The sequence below is a fragment of the Piliocolobus tephrosceles genome, chromosome 6 (genome assembly GCF_002776525.5).
Source record: "Piliocolobus tephrosceles isolate RC106 chromosome 6, ASM277652v3, whole genome shotgun sequence".
Taxonomy (NCBI): domain Eukaryota; kingdom Metazoa; phylum Chordata; class Mammalia; order Primates; family Cercopithecidae; genus Piliocolobus; species Piliocolobus tephrosceles.
In genome coordinates this window covers 138,409,832-138,427,237 of record NC_045439.1, presented here as the reverse complement: position 1 = coordinate 138,427,237, position 17,406 = coordinate 138,409,832, and the positions used below count along the sequence as shown (strand labels likewise).

Genomic DNA, 17,406 nt, shown 5'->3' with positions numbered 1-17,406 from the left:
ACCCCCGGAATGAGCCTGGCCAATAAAGGGCTGGGTTTATAGGCTTCATAAACATTTTACTAGAGAAATCAAGGCCTCAATTACCCAGTGGCCTCTTCCAACTGACAGCTTGTCTATTGGGACCCCTGTGAAGCCCCCATGCAGAAGTAAGGTAGAAGAGGCTCTGGTTTATACCCTGCTGCTCGCCCCCACCCCGCCATATCCTGCTCCCACACCATTCAGGCCTTGCAAATCCAGTTTTTACTCCCTTCTCCAGACAGCTTGAGCTCCATCACACACTCTCTGAGCCTCATCCCCTCTGAGGAAAGAGGCTGCCCTTTAAAGGTAGAAGAGAGCCACCACCATTTCTTCCTGACCCCCCGCCCTGCTCTTCCACAACCTCTCAGTTCCCTTTTAACTCAAGATTATACCATCTTCCCTCAAGAATAGATAGCCAGCCAGTATTTGCTCTCTGCCAAGGCCTGCGCTAAGCAGTTTACGAACATAGCTCATTGAATCCCCCTATTGCAGTGGCTCTAGCGACGTGAGCTGTGATCTTCCCTGTTTTATAAGTGAGACAATAGAGATTTCCAGAGATTCTGTCACTTGCCCAAGATCCCACAGCTCATAATGGTGGTGCTGAGATTTGAACTCAGTTCTGTACGATTCCAGAACCTTTACCATTAATCTCCTCCCTGTACCGCTACCTCAAACAGTTCTGAGCCCAAGAGGTCGAGGTGAACCTGGGCGATAGAGCAAGACCCTGTCTCAAAAAAAAGAAAAAAAAAAAAACACAAAAGTAAAAACAGTTTTTAGCAAGTATTTCCTCACTGGGAACGGAAATCTTTCCATGTCAGGCCTTCCTTGCCCTGCAGCGTGACAGTCTTAGCGTGGGATCCGGTGTGGGCCTCGTCATCAGCCTCTGAGTCCACGTGTCTAAGAGGGGAGGGTGCGGGCAGGGGCAAGGCTGGCCAGTGATGAGGATGGAGAGGAGGGGTGCTCTCTGGTGGGACAGCCAGAGAGACCATGAGCAGGAGAGAAGGCAGTAGGGGAGGTAGGGGAGTCCACGTCCTTGCCTCGGGTCTGCACCAGTGCGCTATCCGATAGACTTCTCTGTGATGACTGAAGCTCTCTATTGGTGCTGACCCATAGTGTAGCCAGTAACCACTTGTGGCTGCTGAGCACTTGAAATGGAGCTAGTGAAAGGAAGGAATTAAATTTTTTAATTGTATGTCATTCTAATTTTTTTTTTTTTTTTTGAGACAGAGTGTCGCTCTTGTTGCCCAGGCGCTATCTCGGCTCATGGCAACCTCCGCCTCCTGGGTTCAAGCGATTCTCGTGCCTCAGCCTCCTGAGTAGCTGGGATTACAGGCATGTGCCACCACACCTGGCTAATTTTATATTTTCAGTAGAGATGGGGTTTCTTCATGTTAGTCAGGCTAGTCTTGAACTCCCAACCTCATGTGAACTACCCACCTTGGCCTCCCAAAGTGCTGGGATTACAGGCATGAGCCACCGCGACTGGCTGTAATTCTAATTTAAAGGGCCACATGTGAGGCTGGGCATGGTGGCTCATGCCTGTTAATCCCAACACTTTGGGAGGCCCAGGTGGGAGGATCACTTGAGGCCAGGAGTTCAAGACCAGCCTGGCCAACAGGGCAAAACCCCATCTCTACTAAATACAAAAAATTATCCAGGCGTGCTAGCAGGTGCCTGTAACCCCAGCTACTTGGCTGAGGCATGAGAATCGCTTGAACCTGGGAGGTGGAGGTTGCAGTGAGCTGAGATCGCACCACTGTACTCCAGCCTGGGTGACAGAACAAGACTCTGTCTCAAAAAATAAATAAATGACCACATGTGGCTTGTGGCTACCACATTGGACAGCACAGACATGGAATGTTGATGACTGAAATTTACTCAAAGTCCTCTGATGATGTAAGGCCCTGTGGACCATGAATTTGACTGCTCTAGGTACCTCATATATGTAGAATTATGCGGTATCTTTTTGTGACTGGCTTATCTCACCTAGCATAGTGTCCTCCTCAAGGTTCATCCCTGTTGTAGCATATGTCAGGATTTCCTCCTTTTTAAGGCTGAATAATATTCCACTCTATGGATACAGCATATCTTGTTTATCCATCTGTCAATAGACACAAGTTTCTTTCACCTTTTAGCTATTGTGAATAATGCTGCTATAGACACTATCAAATATCTCTTTGAGACCCTGCTTTCAGTTCTTTGGGGTATATACCCAGAAGTAGGATTGCTGGATCACATGCTAATTCTATTTTTAATTTTTGGAGGAGTTACCATACTGCGTTCCACAGCAGCAGCACTGTTTTACATCCCAACCAACAGTGCGCAAGGGTTTTGATTTCTCCACATCCTTATCAACAGTTGCTATTTTCTGTATTTTTGATAGTACACATCCCATTGTAGTTTTGATCTGCATTTCCCTAAGATTAGGGTCTTTTCTCTCTCTCTTTTTTTAATACTAGGTCTTCAAAATCCAATGTGTATTTGATACTTACAGCCCATCTCAATTTGGACTGGCCACATTTCAAGTGCTTAATAGCTGGCCACTATATTGGAAAATGTGGGCCGGGCGTGGTGGCTCATGCCTGTAATCCCAGCACTTTGGGAGACTGAGGCAGGTGGATCACTTGAGGTCAGGAGTTCGAGACCAGCCTGGCCAACATGACAAAACCCTGTCTCTACTAAAATTACAAAAATTAGCGGGGCATGGTGGTACACGCCTGTAGTCCCAGCTACTCGGGAGGCTGAGGCAGGAGAATTCCTTGAACCCAGGAGGCAGAGGTTGCAGTGAGCTGAGATCACACCACTGCACTGCAGCCTGGGTGATAGAGCGAGTCTCTGTCTCAAAAAAGAAAAGATACGGTTCTAAAGGGAAAAGTTGGGGGCAGTGGGTAGAAGTGTATGGGAGGCATGTGTCTGGAGGAAGCAAAAACATGATCATCATCCCGCCTGTCTGAGGAGGTGCTGGACATCCAGAAGGCTGTGTGTCCCTGGTCTTCGGCAGGGATGGATACAAGGAGGGAACAGGCCTTGGTGGCCTTCAGAAGAGTCTGTGGTTCACAACTGCCCCTCTTGAATGGCTGTATGAGGTGGGGACAGCCGGCACTTCAGAGCCCCAGGGCCCCTCACTTTTGCAAAGGTTATGTTTTGGACTCTCCATCCAAACATGCCCCCAGATTTTTTTACCATCACACACCGGATAGGAGTCTGGCTATGGCCAAAGGGTGGGGGGCCTGAGCTTCCTTCCCAGCACTCTACCTCGACCCTTTGCTGCCCCCCACCTCCCCCTGGAGCCTGTCTAATCAGATCCAGGCCTGACCTCACCAGAGGTCCTGGACCAGGAAGAGAGTCCCCCTCCCCTCCCTGAGCGGCCCCAGATCTGGCTCTCAGGAGGCCCCTCCCCTTGGGTGATTTATAGAGGTGTCCAGGAGCTGTTTCCTGCCTGTGTTCTGTTCCCTTCCAGTCCTGTGAATTGCTAAGCTCACTTTCTGCCCTCTGTCTCTCCCCACAACCTGGTCGCACCTCTGGTGGGGGCAGGGCGGGGCTGGGAGATTCCTTCCCAGATCACTGTAGACAAAGGTGCCTTCTTCCTTTCTCCCCACCTACTGCCAAGCAGGACTTTGTCCTCCCTGTTGCTTTCTCTGGCCCTCACACCTGGAAGACCATTGCCCATCACCCCCCAAAACTGTCCCCACCAGGCCAACAGATATCCACAGGAGTGTAAAGCATCAAGAGCCAAAGTGACAGCACCACTGTCAGGTGCACCAGCCACAGACACAATACCACCAGCACCAGACATAAATACTCAGTGCTAACACACTAGCTGGTCTGTACTGTCATCAGCAACGCAGTGGCCTGCAGGGTGACTCGTTCAGATCTCAGGGTGCCCTGAGGTCCGGCCTTCAGCCCCACTTCCCCAGGTTTGCCCAGGGACCCTCCTAGAGAGACATAATGAGGGACAGTCCACCCAGCTCTGTGGCTTCCTGGCACAAGCCAGGGCATAAACACACTTGTGAATCAAACATGTTCCACCCTGAGGGGGCTGAAGTGGCCCCAACATCCCTTTTCCTCAAACTTCCTAAAGAAAAAAATTCTGTGCCAGCCTGGGCAACATAGGGAGACCCTGTCTCTATAAGAAATACAAAAATTGACCAGGTGCAGTAGCTCATGCCTGAAATCCCAGCACTTTGGGAGGCCAAGGCGAGCGGATCACGAGGTCAGGAGTTTGAGACCAGCCTGACTAACATGGTGAAAGCCCGTCTCTACTAAAAATACAAAAATTAGCTGGGCATGATGGTGTGCACCGGTAGTACCAGCTACTCGGGAGGCCGAGGCAGGAGAGTCGCTTGAGCCTGGGAGGCGGAGTTTGCGGTGAGCCGAGATCATGCCATTGCACTCCAACCTGGGCGACAGAGCAAGATTCCATCTGAAAAAGAAAAAAAAAAAAAATTTAATTAGCTGGGCGTGGTGGTATGCGCCTGTGGTCCCAGCTCCTCAGGAGGCTGAGGTGGGAGGATTACCTGAGCCTGGGAGGTCAAGGCTGCAGTGAGCTAGGATCACACCACTGCACATCAGCTTGGGTGACAGTGTGAGATCCTGTCTCAAAAGGAAAAAAAAAGAAAAAATACTATTGCTTATGAGCCAGATGTACGTGGAAGATTTTAGGAGACTCCAGCTAAGCTGAGTTTGCTGGCCCAGAGATTGTGAATCCTGTTCATGAAGACAGATGGGGTGGCAGGACTGGAGGAGCCCTGAAGAGTGGCTCGTCCACTCCCTTCATTTGTGGCTGAGAGGACGCTGCCTGCCCAGGGTCTCACAGAAATCTTGGGACGCCTAAGGAATATGCAGGACTGACCAAAAAGCTGAGAGAGGGTATAAGGAAGGGAGGGAAGGAGGAGCCTCAGATGAAGAGGACCACACCCTCCTCTTGCACCTGCTCTTCCTGGACCACACCTGTGCAGCCAGCTGGACTCCCAGGGGTGGGGGTGAAGAGCCTTCCCTAGAGCTCATTACCTTTCCTCCACACAGTGAGAAGAAGCTAGTCCAACATGCAGTCCACTTTGCGGTTACCTGGCTTTGGAGAGTGAGAAACTTGTTGCAGAACTAAGGGACATCCCAGCAGAGAGCCTAGACCTCAGTTTCCCCTTCCTAAAATAGATTAGCTTCAGATTCATGGTTTTCAATTACTCTCAAAGGCAAAACTACCCTTCAAATTAAATGTTTAGCAGAACTGTAACCAAGTAAAGCTGATGGAGAGGTACAGCAAGGTGCTGCTCTGATGGATGGGAAATGTGAGCAGGAGGTGGACTTAACTGCATCCAGGCGGCCCCAGGGGACCCGTAGGAGTCAGTTACACTGTACACAGTGAAGGATATCAGACTGGCTCCATACCTGCGACCCTTCCAGCTCTAGCTCCGTGTCCAACTGTGCTGTGGCTGCTTAGTGCTGGGGGGAGGAGGAGGGAGCCAGGCAGTGGAAGCCAGACTTTCTCCATCCCTAGCACCCTGATAAGAAGAAGCCCTTTCCCTTGTATATTTCCTCAGGCCAGCTTCTAGCAGTGGGTGCCTCCAGGGATCCCAGAATGGGACTAGAAGCACAAAAGGATTCGTTCCTTAATGAGGAGGCATCTGTAGTCAGCAGAGCCATTAGTCCCCACCCCAGGTCCCTGGGGGACTGCGAGCTCCTCTCCAGCTGGAGTGAGGAGGAGGCAGGCAGCTCCCCATCTTCGAAGGAGCAGGGCCTGGGGGACGTAGACAGCTGACCCGGGAGCCTGGATGCCCTCTCCACTCCCTGGGCTCATGGCACCCAGTTGCCTTCCTGGAGGTGGAGGGCTAGAGGCAGTAGAGAGGCTCCAGCGGCACCTCGGCCCCCCTCCCCCAAGACCCTGGGCTGACCTCCCTTGGCCAAACACAGTCTTTGGCCTGAGACCAGGAAGGCTGACCTCCCAGTGCTCCCTGGGGATCCTCTCACCAAGCCTGATGGGAGCACCAGCTGGGACACTTACCCCCCACCTCCCGCCCCAAGGTACTGTTTATAAGGGCTGTACCTGCGTGGGGATGTGTGTGATTACCTGCACCGAACCAGAGGTACACACCCGCCGCAGCAGTGGACGGATTCCTGTCCAGACGCGGACACTCAGACCACATACACAGAGACACAGCCCTGCACACATGTACAAAGAGGCGCACATACCCATCAGCCACACTCCCAGGAGGCCCTCAAAGACGAGGAAGCAGGGCGGGGGATTTTTTATGCATGTTTATATTTAATGAACCACATGCAAATGAGATGGAGAACACGCCACAAAGGAGCCAGCCCCCAGAGACTGGGTGGAAGGGCACAAAGGCTTGCCTTTTGGGCCACCCTGGAGGCCAGATCAGGCTGGTGGATTGAGGGGGCCTGAGATGGGGCATGGGGGCCACGGGGAGGGTGGCCTGTCCACACCAGGGAGCCAGGAGCAGGAGCCAGGATGAGCTCCAGTGTCCCTGCTGCTGTGGGGGAGGGCTTCCTCTGGGAGGGGAGCAACTGTCCCAGTTGATGGAGTGCCTGAGACGAGGGGCTGCCTGCCTGGACAGATGGTGTACCGCCTTCCCGCACTTGAAGCAAAGTGGATTTTAATGAAATCGCAGCCCTGGTGCTGAAGCTGGGAACCCGAGTGGGAGGGGCTCCTTCCCCAGGCATTACGGGGTGGGGTCTGGGCATGGGTGGAAACGGGGGTGGGCAGGAACACTTAACCAGCCTGTCACTGGGAGGGGAGGGTGCACCACAGCCCCTCTGCACTGATGATCTCTGCAGACCAGAGTTCAAGCGGTTAGTTCAGATCCCCAAAAGGTGGGGAGGGTCCCTGAATATTTATGACACATTGAAATGTAGATTGGTAGGTCTGACAGTCTTCTGAGAGGCTTGTCACCTTGGATGGATGCAACACCCTCTTGGGGTGCATCGAGAGACTGCAGATGAACGGGGGGGGGGGGGGGGGGGGGGGGGGGAGGAGGGACCAAAAAAAAGCTCCCGGGCCTGGTAACCAGGGCCTGATGACCAGTGTCCTTGCTGGGCAACGTTGGACCAATTGCTTCCCTTCTCTGAGCCTCAGCTTCCAATTCTATAAAATGTGAAGCACTGAGGATCTGAGCCCTTGCCTGCCTTAGGGAGAGTTTATGAAGATGAATCTGAAAGCTGAAAAAGTGGGGTGTGGGGCTTAGGAGCAGGGCTTTGTCTGATTGGCCTTCATGGGTCAGTTTTGGGGGACCAAGGTCTCCAAGGGAAGTCTGAACAGCCCAGGATTTCCTTATTAGAGGTTTGTTATCCAGAAGTTTGTCCAGACTTTTTACAAAGTATCCCAGCCCAGCCTATACCACCTGTTAGGGGAGATGTTTCCTAGCTATTGGAGGCTGGAGTAAGTGCTGATGGGCCCCCCAAGCTATTGCTCTCGCAGGAAAACTCCTGCCCCTTGATGGAGTGGGCTCCAGGTCTCCGTGCCTGTGACTCCACTGCAGCCCATTCTCCCCTCCCCTCTGCCCTCAGCAGCGCGCCTCCCTCATACACTTCTCTTCCCCCAGCCATGTCGGACTTCCACGTGCATCCCCAGGCCACCGTGGGTGAGGAGGGTGGCGTGGCCCGCTTCCAGTGCCAAATCCATGGGCTTCCCAAACCTCTGATCACGTGGGAGAAGAACAGAGTCCCGGTTGACACGGACAATGAGAGGTGAGTCACGTGTGGGAAAGACAGAGGGAGGACAAAGAGTTGGCCAGTGACTCTGGCCTTAGAGAAGGACTGCCCACGGCTCTGGGAGCTGCAGTTGGTGCCCACAGGTGCCTGAGACAGTGGTGTGTCTGCAACCGCCGTTTAGACTGCGTATCCACATGATTTGCTGGGCCCAGATTCTAGGCTCATGGATGTGTCTGAGGATCGTGTGTGATCGTTGTCAAGGCTGGAATTGAGGGTATATCCACCTTCGAAAGTCCCAGTGTGAGTCTGATGATGTTGGGACGGTGCAGTGCTTGGGGCCTGGGCTGTGTCTTGGATGCCCAGAGTCTTTGTGGCTGATTATATCAATGGCTGTGCTGGTGGCCAACTGTGTCCCTCCCCTCAACAGGTACACATTGCTGCCCAAGGGGGTCCTGCAGATCACAGGACTTCGAGCTGAGGACAGTGGCATTTTCCACTGCGTGGCCTCAAACATCGCCAGTATCCGGATCAGCCACGGGGCCAGGCTCACCGTGTCAGGTGAGGGTCCTTCGGCCCTTTCCCCCAACCTTAGATCAACCCGCTTCAACTGGCCTCTGCAGCCTTCTCAGCCACGTGCGTGCAGAGTGCCGGGCTCTGTGCTGCCTGGCGTGAGGGTGCACAGGAATCTGAGGCTGGATCTCTGGCTCATTTCCCGCTGGGAATCACATCCTATGCTGGTGTCCAGGACTCCCCCATTGCTGGCAGTCCTGCAGGGCCAGCAGGAGAGGGACGGATGTCCAGAATGTCCCGGTCCGCTGGTATCTCTCTACCCACAGGACCTGGTTTCTGGGCTGGTGTTTGTTTCCCACCCGCTGTGTCCTGGGCTGTGGGTGGGGTGAAGAAGCAGGAAAGTACCCAGCTGAAGTGAGGAAATGTGGCATCTTCCTCCCAGGCTCGGGCTCTGGGGCCTACAAGGAGCCGGCCATCCTCGTGGGGCCTGAGAACCTCACCCTGACGGTGCACCAGACCGCGGTGCTTGAGTGTGTCGCCACGGGCAACCCGCGCCCCATTGTGTCCTGGAGCCGCCTGGGTGAGCCTCATCCCCACAGCCCCTGCCCCTCCCAGCCTGTCCCACCCCCTGGGAGGGCCAGTCTCAAACTCCTCACCCAGCTCCCGGGGAATTTGGAATCCTGTTTGTTCTCTGTGGGGGTCCATTCTATCCCTGTGATCTGGGAAGAGAGTAAGTTTCCCTCTCTTGGAAGGACCAGGGAGGCCCCCTTGTCCACCCTATTCTCCCTCCCCCTGCAGGGATGGCTTAGCTCCCTGGCTTACCTTGTCCAATCCTGGCAGTCCTCCCCTCACCCTGGCCTTGGGGACCCCAGCACCCTTCAGCAGCCCTCAGCACCCCAGAATCTGTCCCCTCCTGCTAATTCCTGTCCTCTACACCCTGGCCGTGTTCCTCAGCTGGACAGTCCCAAGCCCCTCAAAATCCCAGCCAGTTGTTAGATCCTCACTCTGGGCCCCCCAATCTCTAGCCTGGCCCCCTAAGTCCCCCAGCCTAAATCCCCAGGCAGCTGAAGGAGAGAAATGAAAGGGTGCAGATGGGCCCACATTGTCTGAGCGGAAAGGTCACTCGGGAAGGAAACTCTGGAGGGGGTGGGGTGGGGCCGCATTCACAGGGAGACTGTGCCACATTGTAGCAGCTGAGTGATGGGGAGGGAGGGGGCAGCAGGCAGGATAATGGAGTAGATTTCACCACTTCAGGGCCTGAATGGGGAGCTGTCTCCTTGTATTCTGACTGTGCTAATCTGATCCTGGTAAGGGTGGGGGAAGGGCTCGGGTCCCTGGGAGAGACTGGGAAGAGTGGCCTCACCATTAGGAGGAACCTCTAGGCACTCCAGGGACCATCTGGTCCAACATTTCCCAAAGCATGATCTGTCAAGCGGGAAGGAATGGCCTACTGGTCTAACAAGTTTGGGAAACAGAGTTAACTGGGTCCCCCCTGTACCAGGTCACAGGAGTACTGTGATGTGACTTACCATCCAGGCATAGAATGGATATGTGACCGTGGATCCAGAGAGAAAAACCAGGCTTGGAAACGTCAATCTAATCCAGACTCCTTACTTTACAGATTGTGAAACAGAAGGGAAGGGCCTTGCAGGTGGCCCGTGAGTCAGTGGTGATGCTAGGTTCAGGACAGGGCGTCCGCTGCTAGGCGCGAGGGTTCTGTGCTGCACTCTGCTACCTTTTCCATGTTAAGGTGCCTGGGAGGGAAGGGGCAGAGTCAAAGACTGAGGCTCCTTGGAAGACGGGAGGAAGGGCGAGCCCTCTGGAAGTTTCCTTTTCTTTCCTTCTCACACATCTATATCTGACCCTCAGCCATCCCCCCTCCCCTTCCTCCCCAGATGGCCGCCCTATTGGGGTGGAGGGCATCCAGGTGCTGGGCACGGGAAACCTCATCATCTCAGACGTGACGGTCCAGCACTCCGGCGTCTACGTCTGTGCGGCCAACAGACCTGGCACCCGGGTGAGGAGAACAGCACAGGGCCGGCTGGTGGTACAAGGTATGGATCAGCCAACCCTGGGGAGGAGGGCAGGGATCTCTGCACAGTCCCTTCCTCCTGGCCTAGGCCCAACCCCAGGGCCCTGTCTCACCCCAGTCTCCTGGACTCGCCCTCGCCCTGCCCCTCACCCCTCACCGGCCCCCCGGCCAGGCCAAAGGCGGTGCGTTCTCCCTTCCAATGCTTGCATTGGGAATGGGTGGACCGTCTTGGTCATGCAGCAGCCCCTGCATGCCCTCCGGGGGCCGTCAGCGCCCTGACACCCGGGGAGTCATTTCCACTTTCTCATCTCAGCTGGTGTCCCCACCTGTGTCGCTCACACGTGTCTCCCCACGTGCTGTTTTCATTCACACGTGTGGCACGTCCATGCTCACACCTGCCTGCCTGTGCGCTCCTGGCCTGCTTGTCATTTTCACGCTGTCGCCAGCAGCCTCACTGTGCACGCAAAGCTGCCTCCCCTTCCGCAGGGCGGGGCCCTGCCGCTAACCAGGTCCTTTAGTTGGCCTCTGGCCATGGGGCTTAACTGTCCCCGTGACTAGGCTTGGATAAACATTTTCAGGGTTTTCCTGTGGTTGTTCCCTGCCGGAGATGAGGCGGGGGAAAGGGTGGGAAGTGGGAGAATTAGGAACTTAAATGCCCGTTTGTTTAGCATTCCATGTGCCGTTAATCTGCCCAAATGAAAGTGATGGAGCATTTCATTTCCCAGTTTTAATAGAGGCTTGAGGCCTGGGATTGGAGGAGAGCAGAATTGAATGTGGGGGCGAGGGGGCCCCGGTACTGAGGCTCATACATCTCCCCATCATTACCGCTTTCTGGAGGTGCAGCCAAACCTATTAGCACATTTATTTATTTAACAATTTCCTGAACAGGGAGCTCAGCTTGATTGCTTTCGGATACAAATGTCAGTCTTTTAAATAGTCATTATAAAGGAGTCCTCTTGGGTCTGCCTGGGGTGGAGGGAAGAGGGAGGTGGGCCATCCCCTGAGCTGGGCAGGAGTAGAGGCTGGGCCCCACCTGGAGGAGTCTTCAGGGGCAGATGTGTGTTTGGAGCCCACCTCTCGCCCTGTGTATCTCTCTGGTCCCATCGCCCGTTCCCTTCCTCATGCCGTCACTCACAGCTGTCTCTGTCCGTCCCCCCCCCCCCCCCACCATCCTGACCCCACTCGCAGCCCCAGCTGAGTTTGTGCAGCATCCCCAGTCCATCTCCAGGCCAGCTGGGACCACAGCCATGTTCACCTGCCAAGCCCAGGGTGAGCCGCCGCCTCACGTCACATGGCTGAAGAATGGACAGGTGCTGGGGCCGGGAGGCCACGTCAGGCTCAAGAACAACAACAGGTACGTGTGTGGTGTGTGCTGGGGTGAGGACCTGGGAGAGCAAGGAAAGGGGGGCCTGGAGTGAGTGGCCTGAGTAGACTGTGCACCTCCTGCCAGGGAGAGCACAGAATTGGGAGTCTGGAGATTGGGTTGGAGTCCCAGTTCCACTACCAACTTGCTGGGAGATTTCACACAAGTCATTAGTCTCCTGGAAAGACTGTTTCTCCATCTCTCAAATGGGGAGATTTGGTCAACCTCCAGGGAGAAGGAGGGAACCTGAGGCTCTCTCTCTCCCCTGCAGCACACTGACCATTTCTGGAATCGGTCCTGAAGATGAGGCTATCTACCAGTGTGTGGCTGAGAATAGTGCGGGCTCATCACAGGCCAGTGCCAGGCTGACCGTACTGTGGGCTGAGGGGCTCCCTGGGCCTCCCCGCAATGTGCAGGCGGTCTCTGTGTCTTCCACTGAGGTGCGTGTGTCCTGGAGTGAGCCGCTGGCCAACACCAAGGAGATCATCGGCTACGTCCTGCACATCAGGAAGGCTGCTGGTGCGCGCAGCCAGCTCTGCTCCCCCTTTCTCTCATTCACTATTTCTCATCCCTTCCAATCCTGCACGTCCTGACCCGATGCCTTCCTTTCCTTCTCCCCGCTGTCCCCGCTGGGCACCCTGGCTGCCCTCATTTCACCAATGCTGGCAGGACTCCCCCAGTCCTTCACACTCCCCTGCCCACCCTGTGCCTCTCCAGACCCACCGGAGCTGGAGTATCAGGAAGCAGTCAGCAAGAGCACCTTTCAGCACCTGGTCAGCGACCTGGAGCCCTCCACAGCCTACAGTTTCTACATCAAGGCCTACACACCAAGGGGGGCCAGCTCAGCCTCTGTGCCCACCCTAGCCAGCACCCTGGGTGAAGGTGAGGCCTGGGTGTGGAGCACAAAACCACAGGCACTCAGGGTATCAGAGCAGAACCACCATGCACACTTGTTCAGGTTGTGCACTGTGCTGGGTGCCCGGCCCTGAGCCTGTCAGGGCTGAGTCTACTTGGAGGAAAGGGCTTCTTTTTCTAATTCATAGGAAGGTGCTGCTTTCGTAAGCACATGCCCTGGATCAGAGGCCAGAGGGCTGTCAGGTTTTTGGGGGTCAGGGTCACAGGTGGAAAGTAGAAAAGTAGAGCTTCCACTGGGTCCTCACATCATGGCCTCTTTCTGTACATGCAGCCCCTGCCCCACCCCCACTGTCAGTGCGAGTCCTGGGCAGCTCCTCCCTGCAGCTGCTGTGGGAGCCTTGGCCCCGGCTGGCCCAGCACGAGGGCGGCTTCAAGCTGTTTTACCGCCCAGCAAGCAAGACCTCCTTCACCGGCCCCATCCTGCTGCCTGGAACGGTCTCCTCCTACAACCTCAGCCAGCTCGGTGAGGCAGACACAACCCGGGGCCTAGTGGGCTGGGCAGGGTGCGGCGCTGAGGGCCAGGAGGTGGTGTACAGGGGTCACCTCCCTTTCCCGGCTAGGACAGAGCACGTGGTGGGGCAGGGGCAGTCACTCAGCCACCCTGCCTTCCCCCAGACCCCACTGCAGTGTACGAGGTGAAGCTGCTTGCCTACAACCAGCATGGAGACGGCAACGCCACAGTCCGCTTTGTGTCTTTGAGGGGAGCATCTGAGAGGACAGGTGAGGGCTGGGGATGGAGTGCAGGGCTGAGTGGGTGGGAAGCAGGGAAAGTAACGGGGTGAGATAGCATGTGCCACGCTTGAGAGCACAGGCTTAGACTGCAGTTTGAAGCTTGGCCATGCACGCGCTGGCTGTGTGACCTTGGTCAGGTTATTTAACCTCTCTGATCCCAGTTTTCTCTATAATACAGAGATAATAGTACCTACTTTACAAAGCTGTGGCAAGGATGAAATGGTCCATGCTATTGCTAGTATCTGGTAAAAAGAACCAAAGAGATTGGGCTGGAGTCCTGTAGGCAGAGTCAAAGGGTATTCCCACTCCCACTTGGGGGTGGGAGCAGCTGAAGGAAGAGGAGCCCCCAGAGGCTGGGTGTTGAGGAGTGCTTCAGACCTGGAGAGCCAAAGCCTCCAACCCATCCCTGTCCCCAGCCTTGAGCCCACCATGTGACTGCCGGAAGGAGGAGGCCGCCAACCAGACGTCCACTACAGGCATCGTCATCGGCATCCACATCGGGGTCACCTGCATCATCTTCTGTGTCCTCTTCCTCCTGTTCGGCCAAAGGGGCAGGTGGGTCCTGGGCCAGGGAGAGGGGCTGGGCTGGTGTGTGGCGGACTAGAGAAGGCGAGTGTGGGCTCACTGCCTCTGTCTCTCGTCTCCCTCCCCTCAACTCTTGGCTCACCCCTAGGGTCCTCTTGTGTAAGGATGTGGAAAACCAGCTGTCCCCTCCTCAGGGTCCCCGGAGCCAAAGGGACCCTGGCATTCTGGCCCTAAATGGGGCGAGACGGGGAGAGCGGGGCCAGCTGGGCCGAGATGAGAAACATGTGGATATGAAGGAGCTGGAGCAGCTGTTCCCCCCGGCCGGGGCAGCAGGGCAGCCAGACCCCAGACCCACAGTGAGTGTCCATGTCGTGAACAAGCCCCCGCCTCAGGCTCCGACACTGTCACCCTCTGATCCTGCACCCCTTCACCTTGGCCACGGGCCTCAATCATTGGCCTTAGTCAAGCTGCAGGTCTTCTCTCTGTGCCCCTGAGTCGGGCAGGGAGACCTGGAGACCCTAAGGCCCAAGTGGGGTTGAGTTGGAGCCTGGCGCCCTGGCCCTCAAGCTCACACCTGTGTGACAGGCTCTTTCCCCAGCAGGATCCTGCAGCCCCTGCCCCGTGTGAGGAGACCCAGCTCTCCATGCTGCCACTTCAGGGGTGCGGCCTGATGGAGGGGAAGACAGCGGAGGCCACGGCCCCCTGCGCAGGCCTGGCGGCTGCCCCACCACCCCCAGATGGAGGCCCCGGCCTCCTCAGTGAAGGCCAGGCTGCCAGGCCTGCAGAGGCCCGGGTTACCCAGCCAGCTCACTCTGAACAGTAGCCAGTGTCTGGCAGGCTCCAGAGGGTGGCCGGAGAGGGGGCCCATTCTCAGGTCAAAAGCAAGATTTCTACTGTCATGTGGGATTTGGACGGTCCTGGGGGCTCCCCAGCATTTCTGTCCTGACTGCCTCTTGGGTTGTCAAAACCCAAGGCAGCCTTGGCAGGGACCCCCACTCGCAACACCCATCGGGAGCTGGAGCAGTTCCTGCAGGAGCCCGTTTCCTCCCTGGGCTGACGCCCCCTCACCTCTGCCTGGCACCCACGTGACTTGGAACTGAACTAACATTTTTCTTTAAAAAGCAAAACTTAAAATCAAAAAAAACAAAAGGGAGAGAGAGAGAGGAAGGTGAATTAGACTCCAAAAGATGACCCTGCTGTAGCTGGGCCCTGACACTGTCACCCTCCACCGACCTTGTTTTCTCAGGATGGATTTTTGCTGTTTTGGCTCTCAGCACCTACCTCAGCCGGAATGAATGTCCTGGGGGCAGTGGGGCAGTGGCCTCAGCCCCCTTACCCCACAGAGCCCGAATGCACTCCTACCTCAAGCCCCCTTGATGGGGACCCCCTCTCCCTTCCCACACTGTTGTCCAGAGTAAAAAAAAAAAAAAAAAAAAAAAAGCATTTCCCCATTTCCGGGTGTGAAAGAAAATGTCTACCTCAAGGCTCGCTGGCTCTGTGGGCTGTGTTGTCACTGGACCTGCCTCCCCACCCCTCCTGCCCACAGCCCACCTGCCTCTCCCGCAGAGGGGAGGCCAGAGGTTAGGCCACCAAGGGGAACTCTTGTGGCCTACGGAAATAGAAATGGATTGGGCAGAGAGAAAATGTGAAAGAAGCCAAAAATGAGAGGAAATTTGTTCCTTGAAGTATAAATTGTCCAAACGAGCCACCTCCCAGCACACCGCCTGTCCCTGTCTTGTCTGTCCACTCCCATTTGAGCCAGCCCATCCTTGATGGGGATGCTCATGAGGAACCTGGGCTTGGGAAGGTGGCATCACCTGGCCGCCTGCCTCCTGTCCTGCAGGCCCGGCCCCTGGAATGTACCATGTGTGGGATGGGTGTGTGTGAGGGTGAGGGGGTGTGGGTGTCCCCTACAGAGGCGCCCCAGCCTCAGGCACGCAGCCAGCCTGATCCACCCCTCGACAGGGGAGCACCCACTGTCAGCAGCCATGGCCGGAAGCTATTTTTATACAACGTGTGTTAAGGGTTGTGTTCTTGTGACTTTTTGTTTCTCTTTTCTGTTGTGCTGTTCTTTGAACTACTTAGTTAAAGAAGAAGAAAAGAAAACCAAGGAAACAAATACCTATTTTTGGTTACACTCAGAAACATTTTTTTAAATAGCAGAAGAAAAATTTTTTTTAAAGAAAAAAAAAAATAAGTGTATTCCTTAAGAATGAGATTAGACCATAAAAGTCCCTGACCCCCAACCCTCTAGGGACACCCCCACCCTGAACTTTAGTTAATTAGCTGAAGAAGATAGAATTTGTGGTGTTTTCCTAGAAAACTAGAGCTGTGTCTGTGTGGACTTGGGGAAGGGTAGTCCCTTCCCTTCTCCCAAATGATGTGTGGATGCCCAGGGCTCCACAAAACTCCAAGGCAGTGCCCCCTCTGTTCCCAAAGCAGCTTCTCTCGGGAACCTCCCTCTTTCCCTTGGGAAGGGTGGGGCTGGGGGTCACCTGGCCTGACTTGGGTTTTGTCACACTCTGCTCATTTTGACTGAATAAAAGTCCTGTTGCCAAAGTGAACCTGGAGTTTTTTGGTGGCTGTGTCAGGCCCTGGGGGAGGGGCTAGGGTGCTGGGTAGGCCAGGGCCCTCATAGGCCCAGAACCTGGGATAGTTGCAGCAGACCCCACACACCACAGACCTCTGCCACAGGAGGCGCAGTTCCTGAGCCCTCACCCCTCCCTGTGAGGAAGACATGCTAGTGACCGTCATCTCCATTTCATTTATTTAATGTATTTTTTTCAGACAGAGTTTTTTACTCTGTCGCCGAGGCTGGAGTGCAGTGGCACAATCTCAGCTCACCACGACCTCTGCCTCCCAGGTTCAAGTAATTCTCCTGCCTCAGCCTCCTGAGTAGCTGGGATTATAAGAGTGTGCCACCACACCCAGCTAATTTTTGTATTTTTGGTAGAGACGAGGTTTCGCTATGTTGGCCAGGCTGGTCTCGAACTCCCGACCTCAAGCAATCCGTCCATCTCAGCCTCCCAAAGTGCTGAGATTACAGGCATGAGCCACTGTGCCTGACCGGTCATCTCCATTTTATAGTTAATGAAACCAAGAAAAGAGAGGTGAAGGAAATGTCCAAAAGCCCACACAGCCAGTTGGTCAGTCTGATCCTCACATAGGATCCGAGTTTGTATCCAGGCCAGGCCGCCAGGTTCCAGGCTCTGCATTCTGACCACCGCTCCACGCCTCCTTGGCCAGCAGCGAGGAGACTGCCTGCTCAGCCCACCAAGGTTGAGCGCTCTCCAGGTGCTGGCCAGGCCGGGCTGTGTGCTTTTCATGCACTGTCTATGAGGAAGGACTGGTTTCCTCCCGGTTCTGAAGCTGAGGAAACAGGCTGTGACTGAGTGATTCTCTCCGGGGCACTCAGCCAGGACTCCGACCAGGCCTCTCTGTTCTGCCATTGTCTCTTAGTCCAGGCTCCTGAAGCCAGGTGACTGGGGCTGCTACGGCTCAGACAGGTGCGAGAGAGGTTGGGCTTAATGGCAGTTATGCTGACAAAGATCTGGAGGTCTCAGCTGGCCTCAAACTTGAGGCAGCGGCATAATGCAGCTGCTGCTGAATTTCAAAGCCTGGGTTCACACGCAAGAGGCTCGGCAGA

At 55.3% G+C, this 17,406-nt stretch overlaps 1 protein-coding gene across 2 annotated transcripts in view; it reads left to right on the top strand.

Moving 5' to 3' along the window:
- The window catches only part of IGDCC3 (immunoglobulin superfamily DCC subclass member 3), a 46,943-nt gene extending 31,726 nt beyond the window's left edge, over positions 1–15,217 (top strand). The window contains exons 2-13 of one of the 2 annotated variants that reach the window (XM_023220915.1): positions 7,575–7,719; positions 8,111–8,241; positions 8,636–8,773; positions 10,089–10,247; positions 11,414–11,579; positions 11,860–12,107; positions 12,306–12,470; positions 12,775–12,966; positions 13,119–13,223; positions 13,652–13,790; positions 13,909–14,116; positions 14,359–14,894. In XM_023220915.1, the coding sequence (XP_023076683.1) occupies positions 7,575–7,719; positions 8,111–8,241; positions 8,636–8,773; positions 10,089–10,247; positions 11,414–11,579; positions 11,860–12,107; positions 12,306–12,470; positions 12,775–12,966; positions 13,119–13,223; positions 13,652–13,790; positions 13,909–14,116; positions 14,359–14,583 (2,021 nt within the window). In that variant the 3' untranslated portion in view covers positions 14,584–14,894. Of the gene's footprint in view, positions 1–7,426; positions 7,720–8,110; positions 8,242–8,635; positions 8,774–10,088; positions 10,248–11,413; positions 11,580–11,859; positions 12,108–12,305; positions 12,471–12,774; positions 12,967–13,118; positions 13,224–13,651; positions 13,791–13,908; positions 14,117–14,358 lie in introns of those variants that run through there. The other variant, XM_023220916.1, reaches the window with a different exon arrangement.
- The last annotated feature ends 2,189 nt before the right edge of the window (positions 15,218–17,406 follow it).